The sequence below is a fragment of the Lutjanus erythropterus genome, chromosome 23 (genome assembly GCF_056507025.1).
Source record: "Lutjanus erythropterus isolate fLutEry1 chromosome 23, fLutEry1.hap2, whole genome shotgun sequence".
Lineage (NCBI taxonomy): Eukaryota > Metazoa > Chordata > Actinopteri > Lutjaniformes > Lutjanidae > Lutjanus > Lutjanus erythropterus.
The window spans coordinates 17,616,677-17,634,608 of NC_139339.1; the positions used below are offsets into that span (position 1 = coordinate 17,616,677).

Consider the following 17,932-nt stretch of genomic DNA (forward strand, 5'->3'; position numbering starts at 1 on the left):
ATAGTCAGGCTGCCTCCTCTACAGTCCTGCCAACCTGTTGTGAGGGTAAATATGGGTATTAGAGCCTGCTGTTTGCTGTGTGGATTTCTTATATAACTCTGACTCTGTATCTGTCTCTCTCTGTTACTTTTCCGCTCGGCCTCCATCGCTCTCCCTCTTCCACTTACTAATTTTCTCTCTTTTGTCTATCTCCATCTCTTCATCCTCATCTCTTTCCATCTCTCCCTCTCAGTATTGACCCACACACACTGCTGCAGCTGTATCACATCAAGCCAAGGGCATAAATCAAAGCGCACAACACACACAACACTGGCCATCCCACACACTCATGCACTCTCCTCAAGCCATTTCTGTTTACCGTCCCACACACACACACACACACACACACACACACACACACACATCTATAACTCGTCCTCATCTCTATTGCAGTGAACACCCACACAGATTTCTGCACTGGGAGCGAGATGCAGATAAAAAAGAACAAATATAGTGGGGGTTTGATTCCAAAGCACGGTGCAGGAAATCCACAGGAACGGAGAAAAAAAAAAAAAAAGTAGTGTTACCTGTTGGTCACCACTCAAAATGCCAGAAATACGACTGGTTATATAATCTGAAGTGCTGCTGCTATTTTAGAAGGAAACGTTTTCGTTTGGGAAGAAGAGAAAAGTCGAGATTTATTGATCACTCACATCTAAAAAAGACATCAAAGTGCAGATCCTCCTCCAACAACGGTAATAGGAAAAGTAATATTTAAAAACTGAAAGAAACAAGAAAAATAATAGGATGAAAATAGGATAAAGGTTGAGTATGATATAGAAGTCAAAATTGATGTTTATATGTTTTTATGACATATTTATTGCACTATACATCACCTATATGTAGGTATCTAGCAGCCTCTCAATAAACACAGCTGGCCAGGACCCTAAATAGGCTCCCAGACCATCAGGAAATACAGTACTGAGGGAATTAATTCTTTTGCTTTAGCAGTTTACTTGCTGCTAAAGTAGGGAATCGTAATGGTTAGCTGATGTCAGCTGGCAACAGAACCAGGCTCAGCAGCCTCCCATTAAATACAGGTCAGAACACAGCCTCCGAGACTGACAGGGAATACAGTACTGAGATCATTTATGGAGTTTCCTGATGGGTAAAAGCTTTACTTAGCTTACTTTTTATTTAAGTAGCTAGCCATAACTGTTAGCTGCCATTAGCTGGCAACAGAACAGGACCTGGCAGCCTCACAGGAACCACAGCCCGACCAGCACCAAACACAGACTCCAAGACCATCAGGGAATACGGCACCAAGGTTATGTACGGAGTTTCCTGATGGAAAGATAGCTTTAATTGTTCCTAAAGTAACTAACTGCCGCTAAGTCAGTTAGTCGTGCCTCAACCACAGGGTGTCAGAAACCAAACCCCTCAAGGAGACCACTTTGGTGCTGTATTCCCTGTTGTAAAACTGGCCTCAGTAGATCACTGAGGCTGTTTTTGGTCCCAGTCCGGCCATGTTAACTAAGAGTCCTCAGTCCGCTGCTTTGTGGCAGCGGCATAACTCACATTCAGCAATTTTGGCTGTAAACACCAATCAATATCCCCGACAAGTCTCTCCCTGACTGCCTGTTTTTATGGGCAACATGCGTAAGTAATAAGCACCCCACTAGGCATTTCATGGGAATTTTAATGTTACTTTGAAATCTATTTTTGGAAGAAAAGGAGTGTTGTGAAACTGTTGGGGAGACCTGCTGAGAATTAAATAAAAATAAAGTCACAAAACAAATAGGAGGAGGAAGAGGGGGTGTGATGAAAATAATAGGAATGAGCCTGCATGAGAGACGGAGACAGAAGGATAGAATAAAGAAAGAAAGGAAAGGAAAGGAGATGTCCTGTGTACCCCGTCTCACATGGAGAGAAGCATAATGAAGGGACTGCCCTTTTCTCTGTGTGTGTTTTATGTGCACGTCCATTACAGCTTGCGTGATCGGCCTACTCAAAGCCACAGCAGAGGGGCCACACACACAAACACACACACACAAATCACAAAACACACACAATTCACAGGAGTTGTTTGCTCTTCCGCCTCATTCTCTTCCTGTCTCTCCTTTATTTTCCGCACAGTAAATGAGAGCAAGGCAAACAGGAGGAGGAGGAGGAGGAGGAGAGGAGGATGGAAAAAAATAGGAAGAAGAAAAAGTGTGAAACATTATGTAACTGAGCCTGGAAACACAAAGAGAGGGAAAGACAAAAAAAAGTAATAAAATGAGAGAAGGTCACAGGTCACCCACTCAAAAAGCTGAATAAAAATGAGACAGGGTTACGTACGTAACTACAGACCTTTGCTACACAGTGTGACAACTTTTTGTCTTTTAAAATGACTGAGTGACACTATGTGCAGCATCTTTTTTTTTTCTCAAATTAAGCATCACATTTCCCACACGCTTCCCCTGACAAGACGCTGCTGCTTGTCACAATTTAAAAACATCACACTTATCAGTAAGATCAAAGATCACCCAGATCACCCAGTCAGACCTGCATTTAAACACCTAAAATTTTGCAGTGAAGTTAGCTGAATCATCAGTCATTCCAATGGAACTTGTGAAGATTTACAACTGTGATCAACTTTGGCACGTGATGCGCCCAGAAACCAAAATGTCAAAGTATAAACTGCTCAACAAAAGAGAGAGGGGGTTTGCAGACTGTTTAGAGACAGCAGCGTGTGAACTTACCATTCGCTAATGAGCTTGCTAATCAAGTGAACAAACTTTTTTTCTTTCCTACTTTGAGTTTAACACTCTTTCTTCTACTTCCTTCCCATCAAGGAAACTAAAAAAACCTTGCTTCCCATCCATGTCTAATTGCCGCTGTACATGTACAATCCTGAGAATAAAATGTTTTAACTGACACGTGTTAGTTAAAACAACATGCCTGTTTGAGGTTAGCTAGCTAGCAACAGTAGTTTATCAACCAGCCCTGTGAGTAGTTCACTAAATCATCACATATTCTGTGAACACAAGCAAACAACTATCTGCTGAGACTTTAATTCAATTCTGGTCAAATTGTTTGAATGCAAAATAATTAAAAAGGACGAGAAAGCTTGAGGTACACAAAAAACTTCTTTGTATTTAAAGGGCTAGCATAAGTTGAGCCAAGTCTTTGGTGTGCTGCCTCTTCTATTTTCAACAGTCAGCTGTAGATCAAGCAACTGATGCATGATTATTTATTACATAACAACACACTTATAAAAGGCTGCAAGTTCTGTATCTAAAGAACATCAGAAAAAAACCCAAGTGACATACTGTAGACTAAGATCAGGGTTTCTGATAAACTTAAACATTTAAAGGCTTTGCATTGTTTTATCGAACCATTTAAGTGTTTAGCTTATCAAAATAATCAACATTGCTCAGTGGGTACTCGTAAAGTAAAAAACAGTTCCTGCTCTGCTCTGTAAACAAGTTATCTGAATGTCATAAAGTGGAAATGTGTGTGGGATGTAAATATTTCACCTAAAATAGATTAAGTAAACAGACATTCTCAAAACATGGCTATTTTCATGATGCATCACTGTATTGATTACCTATGCCTGACTGTGAATTATGCTGTGCTCTACAACAATAAAGCATCATATATCTGGATATAATGTGTACTATTGATTTGCTGTTATGTGTTAGGCCTTATATGTTCTCTGGATTTATGGCAATGGGAACTTGTTGGCACAAAAACACAAAGGCTTGTACTTCTAACCTTATATTGACCTCACATATCATAAAGTTAGACACAGAATTTTAGATATGGTAAAAAAATAAGTTGAAGCTTATTTTTTCCACTTTCAGTTTTAAAATTACTCATTTAGTTGGTTGGATACATTTAGCATAAATGCCTGTACCATTATTCTAATGTGACCTGTGAACTGGGTTGCAGTCGCATACCGTGATACCTGTTGCACTGTGACAGTTTTAATACCATGTATATTTGTTTATGATTGGTATTTAATTCTTTCATATTAGTGTTATTGAAAAAAAAAACAGGTCAAGTTTAAATCAAGCTTCATGTCTGAGAAATTATAATAAAGACTGGGTTGCATCAACAAAGATTAATTTAATCTAAGATCAGTTCTGATCATAGTTTAGCAAATCTAGGATTAAAATAAGTAAATACAGATTTAAAGTTAAGCAGAGGTCTGTGGCAAAATTAAAAACTCATCTCAGTTTGGTAAATCCATGTTTAATGATTTACATTGCTTGCTAGCTAGCTACAAAGTTAAAAAATGATGCGTTACATTGTTGCTAGTTAGCTAAAAAGTAAAAAAAGTGCTACATTGTAGCGAGCGAGCTACAAAATTCACAAAATGTTACATTGTTTGCTTGCTAGTTAGTCAGTCTAGTTATCCTCCTCATGACAGAGAAGCTTTTGGATTTAGAGTGAAAAACTCAACTGAGGTTTAAATACAAGTTTAAATTTAATTTTTCTTAACTTTAAGATAGTTAAAAAGTGTGCTGCAACATAATTTTAAATTAAACCATCATTTAATCCTGTTTAACATGAATCCTTGTGGGTGCAAATCAGTCAGCCAGTTAGATTAACAAAGTGTTTGTTCAACCAGAAATCCTCTGCTTTCATTCCAATAAAACTGATAATAGTAATAATTGTACAATACCTTATACCTTATGTCAGATTGTGAAAATCCCATACCATTGCAACCCTCCTATGAACAATGACACTATATGCTATTAGACAAGAAACATTATCTACAACATGTTCATCCACTTTTAGTTCCTGTTGCTTAGAACTGAAATCTATATAAGTATTTCTTTGTATATATATTAAAGTTATGGGGCATTTTTGCTTTTAACTGGTTTAATATATATCAGCAGAACAGAGTCAAGAGGCAGACAGGAAAAACAGGGGGAGAAAGAATATGACATACAACAGAGACCTGAAAAGACATTGTGGATTATGAGGTAGATGTCTTAGCACCTTCAACACTTGACACCCTAAGAGCAAGCAATTTTTATTTCAAAAATGAAACATGAGAGGTTTATGCGTCTTATTTTCTCGGCAGGATGGGCTGGGTTCTTATAATCTCTGCGCGAACAGGCTGGTGCAAGACTAAAATAAAAAGCTTTTAGGCTGCAGGTCAAAAAGAGTTTAGGCTGCAGGTCAAAAACTGAAACTGACTGTCAAAACAAGAATACACACGTTAAAATCCAACCTAGTTAGCAAATCTCCAGGTCACAGTCACTATGATGACAGTACAGAAAATAAAACGGCTACAACAAAACATTTATAGTGTCAGAATTTGCCTGGCACATAAACCTGGCAGGGTGGGGGCGTAAATTTTTAATACAGAAGGCTTAACGTGACACAGCAAAAAAATATAAAGCATGTTTCATGAAACTGTGCAGCAAGAAACACACTCTGAAGTCAAATCCAAACTCTTTTAGTCTTTAACCATGGCTATTATTTTCAAACCTCACAAAACTAACCCACCCTGAGTCCCGTCTTGTTTGGAACCTCATTCAAGTTTCTCCTTTCCTGTTTCCTGTACTTAAATATGCTACGTGCTAGGCTCACCTATGTAGAAAACAAAACCATAGATAGTTAAAAGATGTGGCTGTGGGAACCTGCAAAAGTGACATATATAGTCACATATTAAAGTTAGCTAATGTTATTGTCATTTCTATCAAATGTAACTGGCAAGCTAACAGCTGATGTCGATTAGTTAGATAGTTAGATAATTAATTTTGCTACAGAGCAAAACAATACCTAAATATCTGGCTAACAATTAATGTTGTTTAGGTGGTTAGTTAGTTATCTTTTTTTAAGCTAACTTTAATTTGTGACCATATGTTGCTGACATAGGTCCCATGATTCACGTAGACTAGCTACTTAGCAAGTGTTAAGTCATGTTTTGCAAACATTAGCTAACTTTTTCAGGTGCCCCAGCAACATCCTTTAACCATCTTCAAAATTTGGTTTTCTTTTAAATATAAATTAGCCTAGGTCAGTGATTCTCAATGTTATGGAGTCACCCACCCACCCCCCAAGAATAATCAGGTTGGCGATCACAACCCCCACCCGTATCTGCCCGATTACACCAACATGCTGGTTTATGTTGATAATGGTCATTTTTGTGCTGGTTTGTAGTTTCAACTACTATTGAGGCGGCTGACATCACTAAGAGCTGCTTCTTGGCTCTCATTCTGTGCTGCTTGCCGTAATTTATATTTTCTTTTTCTCCTCAGGCACAAAACAAAAGGGGCTGGACTTAAGAAGGGTCAATTAACAACAAGGAGTGACTTCAGCGAGTCTTTCTGGCTTCTACTGAGATAAAACCGATGCTCCAGTATCTAAAAGCTCGTCTCTAAACCCAAAGATATTTAATTACAGCCAACACAAACGTCTCACCAGTCTTCTGAGGGCTATCGCTGCATCTGTGCAATTATTTAGGGACTTGTGGGTGAGGAACTGAATTAATCTAATGGTGTCAGGATGTCATGTCACAGTGGATAAGAATTAGCACCTTCTTAACAAGAGCACCAACAGACTGCCGCTCTAACAAGGATGGAAAAAGAAAGGAAAAAATAAGGGGAGGCAATGGATAACATGGGACAGAGAAGAAGAAAATAAAACGCACATATATATGTGACATTTGGCACATATGTCGCCAAATACACCCAAAACACACACGCACGCACACACACACACACACACACCAATGAACAAATGCCCTCACCCATATGTACACAAACAAACAAACAAAGGGATACACCAACACACTAATCCGCTCAGGCCATTGTTGTCACCGAGGCGTAATCCTGGAGTCGATGACTAGCTTAATCTAAGTCACATGACTGTAAATACACACAATCTAATCAACACTAACACACACAGGAGCATAAACATACAAAGAACTAGTAACGGCATTGTCAAATTTGACTGACAGCTGGTCAATCGGAGATCCTTAGCTGCTACTAGCAGCAGCTTCTTTCAGCCAATAGGAAGGGAGCTACATGATGACATCACTGCTCTCAAACTGAGGCTTTGTCCTCTACATGTATTTGATATTAGAGCCAGACAGGTGGCTGATATTATTGGCCCGATATCGGGTCTGCACAGCAATATCTGTCTGTATTGGTATCAGTGTGTATGCTGTCCAGTTTTTTTGTTTGTTTTGTTTTCATTTTTTTTAGTTTTCAGTTTTTTAGTGTTTTCTTACTCTTTAATGTCAGTATAATGGCCTCAGAAATCTAACTAATCTTGCTGACGTTATAATTGTAACATTACCACCAAATTTGGATATACATATATATATATATATATATATATATATATATATATATATATATATATATATATATATATATATATATACATACATACATATATATATATATATATATATATATATATATATATATATATATATATATATATATACATACATATATATATGGATGGATGGATGGATAGATATTTAGATTTTTTTTTTTTTTTTAACTATTTTTCTACTGGTAATTTAAAATAAATGCAGACAAAACTACATGACTGACATAGAAAAGAGGTAAAAATATGACTATGCAGTCATGGCTTTCACCTATAATTCGCATCCACCACTGAAACCATGGCAACACTCTATGATGTTCTCATGCCCATATATAGGCGTGTGCACATCTGCCTCAACACCACATTACAACAGTGTCCGATGAGATTAGCTGATCAATACCAGGCTGATATCAAATACCATTATCTGATCCAGGAACAAATATGCCATTATGGGATGCTGTCCCCATGACGACAGGGGTTGCCGGGTATCATGTGTTTCATATTGATCAGCGCATGATTTGCAGTTGATGGTCAGTGCAGGTAATGGATAACGATTTCCACAAGACAAGCACACACATATATAGAAACCTTTTGGACAATTATCTGTGAAAATAATGTGTTTCTCATTATGGATATGAGCTCATCAATAATTAATGAGGCAGATTTGTGTGTGTGAGCGCATCTGCCAGTAACAGATGAGTATTAAACAATCAATATCTTCCTGTAAAACACAGTCCAGAGGCCAAAACAACTGCAGCTAGCAATCCAATAAGAGACTGTGTAATTATGTCAGAGATTTGAACACAACTCGTCATCACAGTGGCGGTAAGCAGACAGGAAGTGGGCCAGAGCCTGAGCAGGAAGTGAGACGTCCTGAGCAGACACAAGCAAGGGTCGGATAGGATCAAACATCTGATTTAAGTCAAAAAGAGACAACTGAACACACAGATAGCGTGAAAGATCCTCTAAGAAGTGACAGTAAAGTGTCAGATGAAGGTAAATGTCCTTCAAATGTCTTATGCACACATCCATTTCTCAGTGAGATGTTTAAATGTTTATAATTCCTCTTGAATAAATGAGCAGCTCAAATGTTTAATCAGGCCTCCCAGCATGACCCTGATGAAAACTTCCATGACTTTTCCATGACTTTCCCCAACAAAGTTCCAGAGCACTTGCACAAAACTAAATATTTTATCCCTCCGTGGCTCGCTAATGTTGCTTTTTACCTTGGTGAAGTCCTGTTTTAATATGTATAAAGTTTAAAAAAAAGCTCTCAAAAGGGGTTTCAAAAATGTCCAAAAAATAGCTGAAAACCAACATCTATAATACAAGATGGTGAAAGAATAAATTGCGAAAGAAAATCTCAGATTTGATGATATTCCAGAGGCCCTAGGAACTCTGTTTAATGGATAAAAACACTGCAGAAGCTATAAGAACACACATACATTTCCTTTCACTTTGTTTTTTCCTACCTTGGCCCTTATCTGTCCCGAAGTCGACACTTTGCGGATCAACTTGTGCGACGTCTCTTCTTGTTCCCCGTCGCTGTCTGATGACTCTTCTCCGGCTTCACCAGCCTGCAGGAAGACAAAGAGTTACTGAAAATTTGAGCCTGGAATCACTAATATATAACATCTGAAGTCCTTCAAAGCACAAATATACTTAAAGAGATAGTTCAGACTATTTGAGGTACATAGATTTTAGTTTAGTTGACCAAAGTCACACAATTATAAAAATAAACGAGAAGAACGAGGCAGCAGTAGGTCAGCAACTTCCACGTTCTGCAAGATAAAATTAAATTAGCGATATTTGGCTTATAAAACAGCGGTTTCCTGTCAGAAAAGGTTGCCTGATGGTAAAGCAGTTAAAATATTCTAAGTATAGCGTACACTAAAACTGATACGGAATTTTTTCGGGAGCCAAAATACATTTTGTTGCTGACCCTGTCCACTATGCTACATTGCTTAGCTTCTGTACTCCTGCAGCTTGTTCAAACTGGGGGCATGCCGACTGCCATTTACTGTAAATGCTCATATAGATAAATACCTCATACAACCCCACTTCAAATAATCCAAACTATCCCTTTAATTTTTACTACACAGAGGTCATTTGTCCTGTAACCAAAACCTAGGAGAAACCCTTTTTTTTAGGAGAAACTCTAGTTTGCCGCATTTGGTTGATAGAATGCTATTCTGAGGACTGTGAGCAATCCAGTTGGCTTTAGCTACATCTGTTAAGTGATCTGCAGCTGCCAAATTTACTGTATTGTTTACTGTTTTTAGACTGCATTTCTTAAAAAAAAAAAAAAAAAAACTTAAGGAAAAAAAAACGTAGCCAGATTTTAGAAATGATGGGATTATAGGCTCAAGGAGCCCCAAAACATGCGTGATGAGAATTTAAAGATCTTGTAAAGCAACAGGAAATGTGTGTTCTGAGTTTGTCACACCACAGGAACGTGTGTCATTAACCACCCAGACACATCTGAATGATCACAAAAACTGCTAACTACAGAAAAGTAGATCTCAAAACCGGAAGTGAGGTGAGCTGAAGAGAACTGCAGGCTGGTTTGGACTGACAGAAGTAGGGAGGGGAAGGTGGTGCTGTTGTTTGTGGGTTTGGTTCATGAGGCTTATAGCTTATAGTATTTAGTAGTGGGTGACCATGGCTCCGGCACAGAGACACAGGCGACTGTGACCTTGACCTTTGACCACCAAAATCTAATCAGTTTACTCTTGAGTGCAAGTGGACGTTTCCCTCAAGGTGTTGAGATATCGCATTCACAAGAATGGGACAGACGTGAGTCACTGTGATCTTGACCTTTGACCTCCAAATTTAATTCCACTCATTCTTGAATACAAGTGGACTTTTGTGTCCCTGAGATACGCATCGACAAGAATGGGACAGGTATGAGGTCACAGTGACCTTGAACTTTGACCACCAAAATCTTGTAAATTAATTTTTGAGTCCGAGTGGGCATTTGTGCCAAATTTGAAGAATGTTGCCGACACGGAGGCATAACAATCTGAAAAAAAAAATGTTAATTTAAACTGACTGTATCATCAGCTGTTTTCTTTTTTAGTGGTCTATTCTGACAAAAAACTTGCATAGTAAAGTTAAAGCATTTAAAATAAATATGATTTGGATCATTTATTGGATGCACAGTCACAGCTCATTCAAGTCTCTGGCTGATGATTGGTCGACCGAACATGCTGCTGCAGTTTCACACCCACTGAACACAGTCAAATACACAAATACTGGCAACTCCCCACAAGGGCAGGAGTTAAGGTCTGTCCAAAAAGTCACTAGTAGTGTCGCTACTTGCTTTTTTTGGAGGAAAAAAAAAAAAAAAGTTGCCAAAGGGGTCTTAAAAGTTGCCAAATGTAGCGAGATAGTTGTTATGTTGGGAGTGCTGCATGATGGTCTAAAAGCTGTTTTCCCAGATTGTTTTCCTCTCCTTCAGGATTTAATTCTGTTAACTGCTAAACTGCTTGAATTATTCATGTAATTCTTCTGTTTTTCTGTGTCCGTTGAAATTTCAAATTAAAAGGACACTTCGTAAATATTGGTTTTATATGGGTAACTTTAAATTATACACCAAAAACTACATTTTAGATTATTATATAGGCACAAAAAAAACCCAAAACACCAGGGTCATTGTCTCAGGGTCATCAGTGGTCATCAGAGATTTCCCTGGATCATTTTTGAGAAATTAATTTATTCCCATACTCTTTAAATTAAAAATATAGAGAATTAGGACTCACTTCTCAGTCCCAATTCAGTCCCAGTTCTACTTGCTACTCACAAAATGAAAGTTGAATGAAAGACCACTGAAGATGCCTGTTCACACCTTTGTGCCCTGGTTGTTTCACCTTACTGGAAATGAATGAACGTCTCTGGACTTGTTCTTTTCTGATGAACACATGGTTTATGTTTCGATTCATCACTTCCTGTGTGCTGAGAAGATTCAACTGTTTACTTTGAGACTTTGGCCCATATATGGTGAAGATTCAGATGTCCAGTGCCAAGTTGCTGTGAAATCACTACTTTTATTTTTATTTTTTTTTAAAAAAAGCTCCTACAGATGGTCTTTCAGCTGAAAACCATACCAGGCCTCTACAGCATACGCCTTATTTCCCCTACAGGATGAGTAGATTTGGGTTTATATCATGAAGGAACAGGCAGGTGTGGGACTGAAAAACCAGTCTCACACACTTGCAGACTTCAGGTCATAAACTGAGTCTCTGAGTCTCACTAGGACATAATTTAAGTCAGCATATCATTTCATAAATGTTGAGACGATGTAAAATCACCAGAACTCACATTAAAAAGAGCAAAACTATCTGAAATGAACAAGTTTTGTGAATCTCTGAATCAGTTTGCCACCACCTCCTTTTAAAATGCAACAAAAATAATCAACATTGTCAACAGCAAAATGTATTTTAGCCAGTTAAAAAACCTTTGAGTAGGAGTGTCGCAATTTCAATATTAAATTGAAAACTGATCGAAATCAAAGGCAGAATTAGTGAATCCCAGTATTGTTTTTTTTCTCTTCACCCCAGCCAACTTGCGACATCCAAAGAAAAAACATTTCAAAGTGCAGCTCACCAGCCGTTACATCACAACTGATACCAGACTAAAGTCTACCATCTTTTCGAGAAGAATCTTTCAGATGTAAGAGACAGTTATCAGGGCATAAAACCAATCATATCTTGATCTTTTCAAACTTAAACTTGATAGACTAACAATGGCAAAGCTGTCAAACAGTAAATGAATCCAATAGTGACTTTAACTTAAAAATGTAAACTGAATCGTTGATTTGAAAAATCAGTCAAGTTTCAGTGTTTTACCCTGCTGTCAGAGAGCCTTTTCCACCAGGAAACTACCTTCATATAAACCAAATATCAATCTGGGTAATTGTGTGACTTTGACAATTCTAAACTAATCCTTAAACACACCAAAATAACACAAATAACACAAACTAACTAACCAATCAAACCAGCAGTTGACCAACAACTCCTGTGTTCTGTGGGGTAAAATTACTGTTTTTGTCTATGGAGTTTGGTTGCTTTGAAAGAACAATATTTTGCTCACATAACAGCCGTTTCTTGTCAAAACCTGTCTGACGGCAAAGTAAAGAGGTGAAAATATTCTAAATACAGAGTACACTGAAACCATTTTCTTTAGGTAGCTAAAATACATTTTGCTGCTGACCCTGTCCACAGCAATGGATTGCTTAGCTTCCTAAACCAGTACTCCTGCTGCTTCTCAAAACAAGGGGTGACCACCATCTACTGTAGGTAATACACTGACTATGGATAAGTTCCTCATACAACTCCACTTCAAAAGATCCGAACGTTCCCTTTAAGGTGTGCAACTGACACACAACTGTAAAGTAAATCTGGCACTACAGAGTCAGTAGTTACTTCTCATGAAGCAGTGAAACCTGAAAGTAAATCCCTTCTGCTATATTTTTATACAGACTTTTGCAGTTTTAAACACACAGTAGACTGAACGGTACTTACAATATGAGTCCTTTCAGAGTCGGCTTGGGGAGACCCCAGCGACTCGCCATGCTCCGCCACGTACAGGACGTTGGGGTTCAGTTTGGACGCCATGACGGGCTCAGGGACGACAGAGAAAGTGAGAGGACAGAGGTGTGGAGGATGTAGAAATGGACGCAAAGTTTTTCCCGGGTGCAGAAGAGGACGACTTCTGAATAAAAGAGGAGAAGAAGAGGAGGGAAAAGAGTGGAATTTGGCGAGGTGAAAGCTCGGCTAAGAGGAGGAAAGAGAGGAGAGGATGACGAATGGGACAGCAGGCTCCGGGACGCCACACTCGTCCTCTCACCGATCTCTCTATCCGCGGCCAACTCTGGAAAAGATGGAGGAATGAATTATTGATTAGGAGAGAAAAAGAGGAGAGGAGGAGGAGGGGAGAGCTGGCAGCCACCTTGCTGGAAGTTAAGGAACATATAAACAAACTCTTCTTCTTCAACTACTCTTAATCATTCTTCCTCCTCGTCTGTCTCCTGATACTCTTTCAGTTAGAGAGACAATGACGGCCACTTCTCTTTCTTAGTTCCGCTTCACTTCTTCCTGCACTTGTGAGAAAATACTTTGAGGTTTTACAGTTTATAAAGCCCTTCCCGTGTGTTTAAATAAAGTCGAGCTGCAATGATTAGTCAATTAAATTAACTGCTAAATACTTTGGTAAGCGATTAAGGGGTTTGAGTGTTTTTTAATGAGAAAAAGTTAAAAGTTCTCTGATTTCAGCTTCTCCAATGTGAATATTGTCATTTTTGACTCCTTTATAACAGTTAACTTAATATCTGAGGGTTGTGGCAGTGACCATCATTTTATGGATCAAGCAACTATTCAATTTATAAAGAAAATAATGGACAGATTAATCATAAATGATCTAAAAAATTAAAATAATTGTTAGTTGGAGCCCCACAAGTTTTATTTACTCAATTTAATTGATCTTAAAATTTCTAATATTTACTTTCCCAGAACTTATATGAGTTATTCTGAGTTGAAGTCTTTTGAAATGAGTTGAATGAATACTGTACAGAGTTCAATCATCTTAATAAATTATGTTTCTAAAAAACACACACACAATCCATGTGTTCAAAACCCTTCTTTTTTTATAGCTTGAAAACATACATGATAAAACCTTGCTCTTTGTCTCTATAACACTTTAAGTTAAGTCATAGTTGCACAATAATGAAAACACTGCAAACATGTCTTCTCAATGTTTTGAATCATTCAAATAAATACATTTTAAAATATTAACTCACCTTGCCTTTTCAAATTCAGTCAACTAAATATTTCTACTAGATCATTTATTTTCAGAACACTTCATAACTTATAAACATGAGTTCCTGTAACTTTTGACTTGAAATGATGAGTTGAATAAATGCACAGTACACAGAGTTCAATCAACTCATTAAATTAACTTGACTTCCCAGCATGCATGGTGTGGGTTAAAACTCTTGTGAGAACCTTATTTTACAGTTTTAAAACAAATGTGATGAAAGTTTACTGCATGTCTGTAACACACCTTAAGACTACCCAGTGACTGATAGACTGATCGTAAGTCATAGTTGACTAGAAAAGTTTATTTGTTTTGAACCATTAAAATAAAATAACTAGAATTACCTCACGTTGTCTTTTGAAAGACAACTTAACATTTCGAGGCAGTCCAAACAGAGTTAAAACAAATAGTTTATTTTTACAGTGTGGGTATTAGGGGCAAATACAGTAGAAGAATGATGGTAATGATCATATGGCTCATTACAGGAAGACAGACCCTGCACTAACATCATCACACATGGACGCATGTGCCGCTGAGTGTCATATATGAGTATGCACCAACAAAGTGCATATATGCAGGCTGTGTGTGTGTATGTGTGTATGTGTGTGTGCGTGTGTGCGCGCGCGCGTTTCCTTGATTACGATGTGGACACAAAAACCTGTCTGCATCTCACTTCACTGCCGCCCCCGAATGACACCAAACTTGAACGCATAATGCTAAAAGCAGACTTAAATGTAAGAACTGTGCACAAATATATGGGACCTCGGCGTGTTATGCTGTGTTTTTTGCGGCTTTCGTGTTCAAAAAACATGAAAAATAAACAAAATCTGATGCACAACAGGCTGTCGTGCGCCTCAGCCAGCTTGATCATTCATTCCGTCCGTATCGCTGTTTGCTGTAAGGAGCTATCGGCGGCAAAATAAATTTCCAATATTCAATTTGACTCCCGCATTTTGGTCAAATGGGCTCAGTCTGCTCAGCTGTCACAAACGCGAAAACATAAATCAGCGACCTGCCTGCCTGCCTGGACGGCCACCACCTCCTCCTCCTCTGCACTAATATAAACCGCTCCGTGCTCTCATGTGTCGATAAAATATGGATATTATTTACCTTTAATGTCGCCCTCCTTCTCCCCCGGTGGAGGTGAATCAGCGACGGTGTCTCCCGCTCACGTTGCCCGGCCTGGGTCGCTGCTCTGCCGGTGTTTTGGTAGTGGCGTGCGGGCGGGCGGGCGGTCGGTCAGCGGCGGCGGCGGCAGCAGCGTGCGGGTCTCTCCGGTGGTGCTCGCCTTGCAGAGAGAGACGCGGTCATACGCATAGCGTCGGAGCGGATCTGAATCAGGTAGGAAGAAGAGGAGGGGAGGGAGGAGAGGAGAGGAGGTGGAGGAGGAAGAGGAGGGAGCAGGGGGCGAGGAGAGAGAGAGAGAGAGAGAGAGAGACAGAGAGAGAGAGAGAGAGAGAGAGAGAGAGAGAGAGAGAGATTTGAAAGCGGCCGTGTTGTTGAGTCGCCTCCAGTTGCTCTTCGGAGGTTAAACGGAGAGCAAATAACGCGCACACGCACGCATGCGCGCACAGGAGAGAGCGCGAGGGAGACAGTAAATTAACAGATGCTAAAAAATATGAACCGGTGAGTAAGGCAAGTTTTTAAATTAAAGTCGAGATTAATTTTAATGCCCTTTAACCCTTTTAGATTAAATCCTGTCGTACTGTGAACGTATTTAACAACATCCCCCCAAAAATCACAAAAAATCTATTTCTTTGCTCTTTCCTTTTAAATATAATAAATATGACATGTTCTTAGCTAGAACCAACCAATTCCAAACAATCATATCATAACACCAATAGTGGAAAGAGAATTTAAAATCTATACGCAAGTACCAGTACTGTGACATTACTGAAATGTCACTCAATTACAAGTAAAAGTGCTGAAAAATACCAAAGTGAAAGTACCAAGTATTTTCAAAACTACATTTCTTTTCTTTTTTTTGAGGGAGAGTGTTGTTGTTGTTTGTTGTTTTCTTTCTTTCTTTCTTTTTTTTTTTTTTTTTAACCCATATCTCATCGTTTTCACTGGCCTGTTTGCAGTTGGATAGCTTTATTCACTTAAAAACAGATGAAAGGTTTGGATATGATTCTAACTGTACTCAGAACTCAATTATCATTTTAAAAGTAACTAAGTAAATTACATGCATACTTAGGTAAGATTACAGACTTGAACTCCTAATAGTACAAGTAGCCCCCAAAAATATTTAATTACAGTAATTTGAGAACTTGTAATTAGTTACTTCCATCCCTCTACATCCACCTGTCAATCTATCATCTATCAGTAGTGCAGACCACCAAAGCCAATTATAGTTAGCTAGCTACCTACTCTAATAGTATGAGACATTGTGTCTTCCAAAATGTTCACCACCTCAAACTTTACTGGGAGTGGGAAGAGTCAGCTAAGTTAACAGACTGCTGTAGCTCGGCCTGAGGTGTCCCTACCTAGCTGCCTGTTTTTACAGGAAACACATAACACGTGTGGAAGCAGAGGACTGTGATTTCCATAACACATGGACTTCAGTGATAGGTACGTATGAAAAGACGGCATTACCAAGCATTGATTTGAACACTTAAATAAATTAATGTCACTTTAAGGTGTTTCCTTTTATTGAAGCACTATCTAGGAACGCTGATAGGAAAGCCCTGGCAGTGGCTTTTTAATGAAAATGTTTCCGATCACTCTGTGGCTCAGCCAGTCATGTAGGAAGAATAAGTGAATCAAAATATGTTTTAATATGTCACATAGAAACTCTAAGATGCTGTACAGCCAAATAAAAAAAGAAAATAGGACTTAATTTGAACTATTTCCTTAGTGTTTACACGTTTCTTACAACTATTACTACTATTGACTGAATCAGGTCAACTACTTTCTGTATTTTGCGCTTATAGGACTGACATACTTTTTTGTTTTTGGTTTTTTATTAAATTAGTACACATCAACAAAGACACAAACTACCACAAAAAGACACATAAAACTACAGAGACACAAAGTAGTACAAACAGACACTAAATGACTACAGATGACAAGAGAGAGACAACAAAGTACTACAGCAAGACACAGAGCAACCAGGGACACAAAACTAAGAGACAAGAAAGACAACAAAAGACAAAAGAGACACAAACATAGCAAAAGGAGACACAAAACAACAGAGATGTAGCTAAAAGAGACACAAAACAACTACAAAGGGATGCCGTGTCCCTTTTAATTTGAGTGGGATCCTATAAGTGAGGTGTGGGGCTTTTACATGTCTGCTCAGGAGCCTGTAGTCCCATAATCCATCCATGCTTTGACCTGTGGGAATCTGGGAAAAATGTTGATGTCGCCACCCTATGCTGTGTTAATGGATCATAAGATTTCTTTGAAGGGATCAGAGGCCAAAAACACTCTTAAATTAATGAAACAGCTGGACCCTGTAGAGTAGGTGAATTCAGATTTTTGAATGTGAGGCATACAAACAACTGCTTGACTCAAATATAGTGACACTGCATTCCTCTTGCAGGCAATAACACATCTGTTTAATTTAAAATTCTGCCCAGGCATGCTCTCAAAACTTGTTTTTCACCCAAGAAACTGTACTTCTGCACTCGTAGAGCTTGATCTGCAGACTGATTTGTGCTCACTCAGCTCACTTGGAGAGTTGTCGTTAGGGAAAGTCCGTAAGGAATAGACAGACAGAGGAAGGGATAGAGATACCGACATTAGCAAGAGTGAGCAACATGTGCCCACTAACACAGATACAGAGAGACAGACACGC

At 38.7% G+C, this 17,932-nt stretch overlaps 1 protein-coding gene across 1 annotated transcript in view; it reads right to left on the minus strand.

The window, feature by feature from the left end:
- Nucleotides 1-15,522, minus strand: part of LOC146305961 (diacylglycerol kinase delta) — a 96,339-nt gene extending 80,817 nt beyond the window's left edge. The window contains exons 1-3 of the mRNA XM_084711596.1: nt 15,244-15,522; nt 12,843-13,191; nt 8,793-8,897 (exon numbers count right to left, since the gene is read on the minus strand). Of these exons, the coding sequence (XP_084567722.1) occupies nt 8,793-8,897; nt 12,843-12,935 (198 nt within the window). The 5' untranslated portion in view covers nt 12,936-13,191; nt 15,244-15,522. The remainder of the gene's footprint in view (nt 1-8,792; nt 8,898-12,842; nt 13,192-15,243) is intronic.
- Between the last annotated feature and the right edge of the window lie 2,410 nt (nt 15,523-17,932).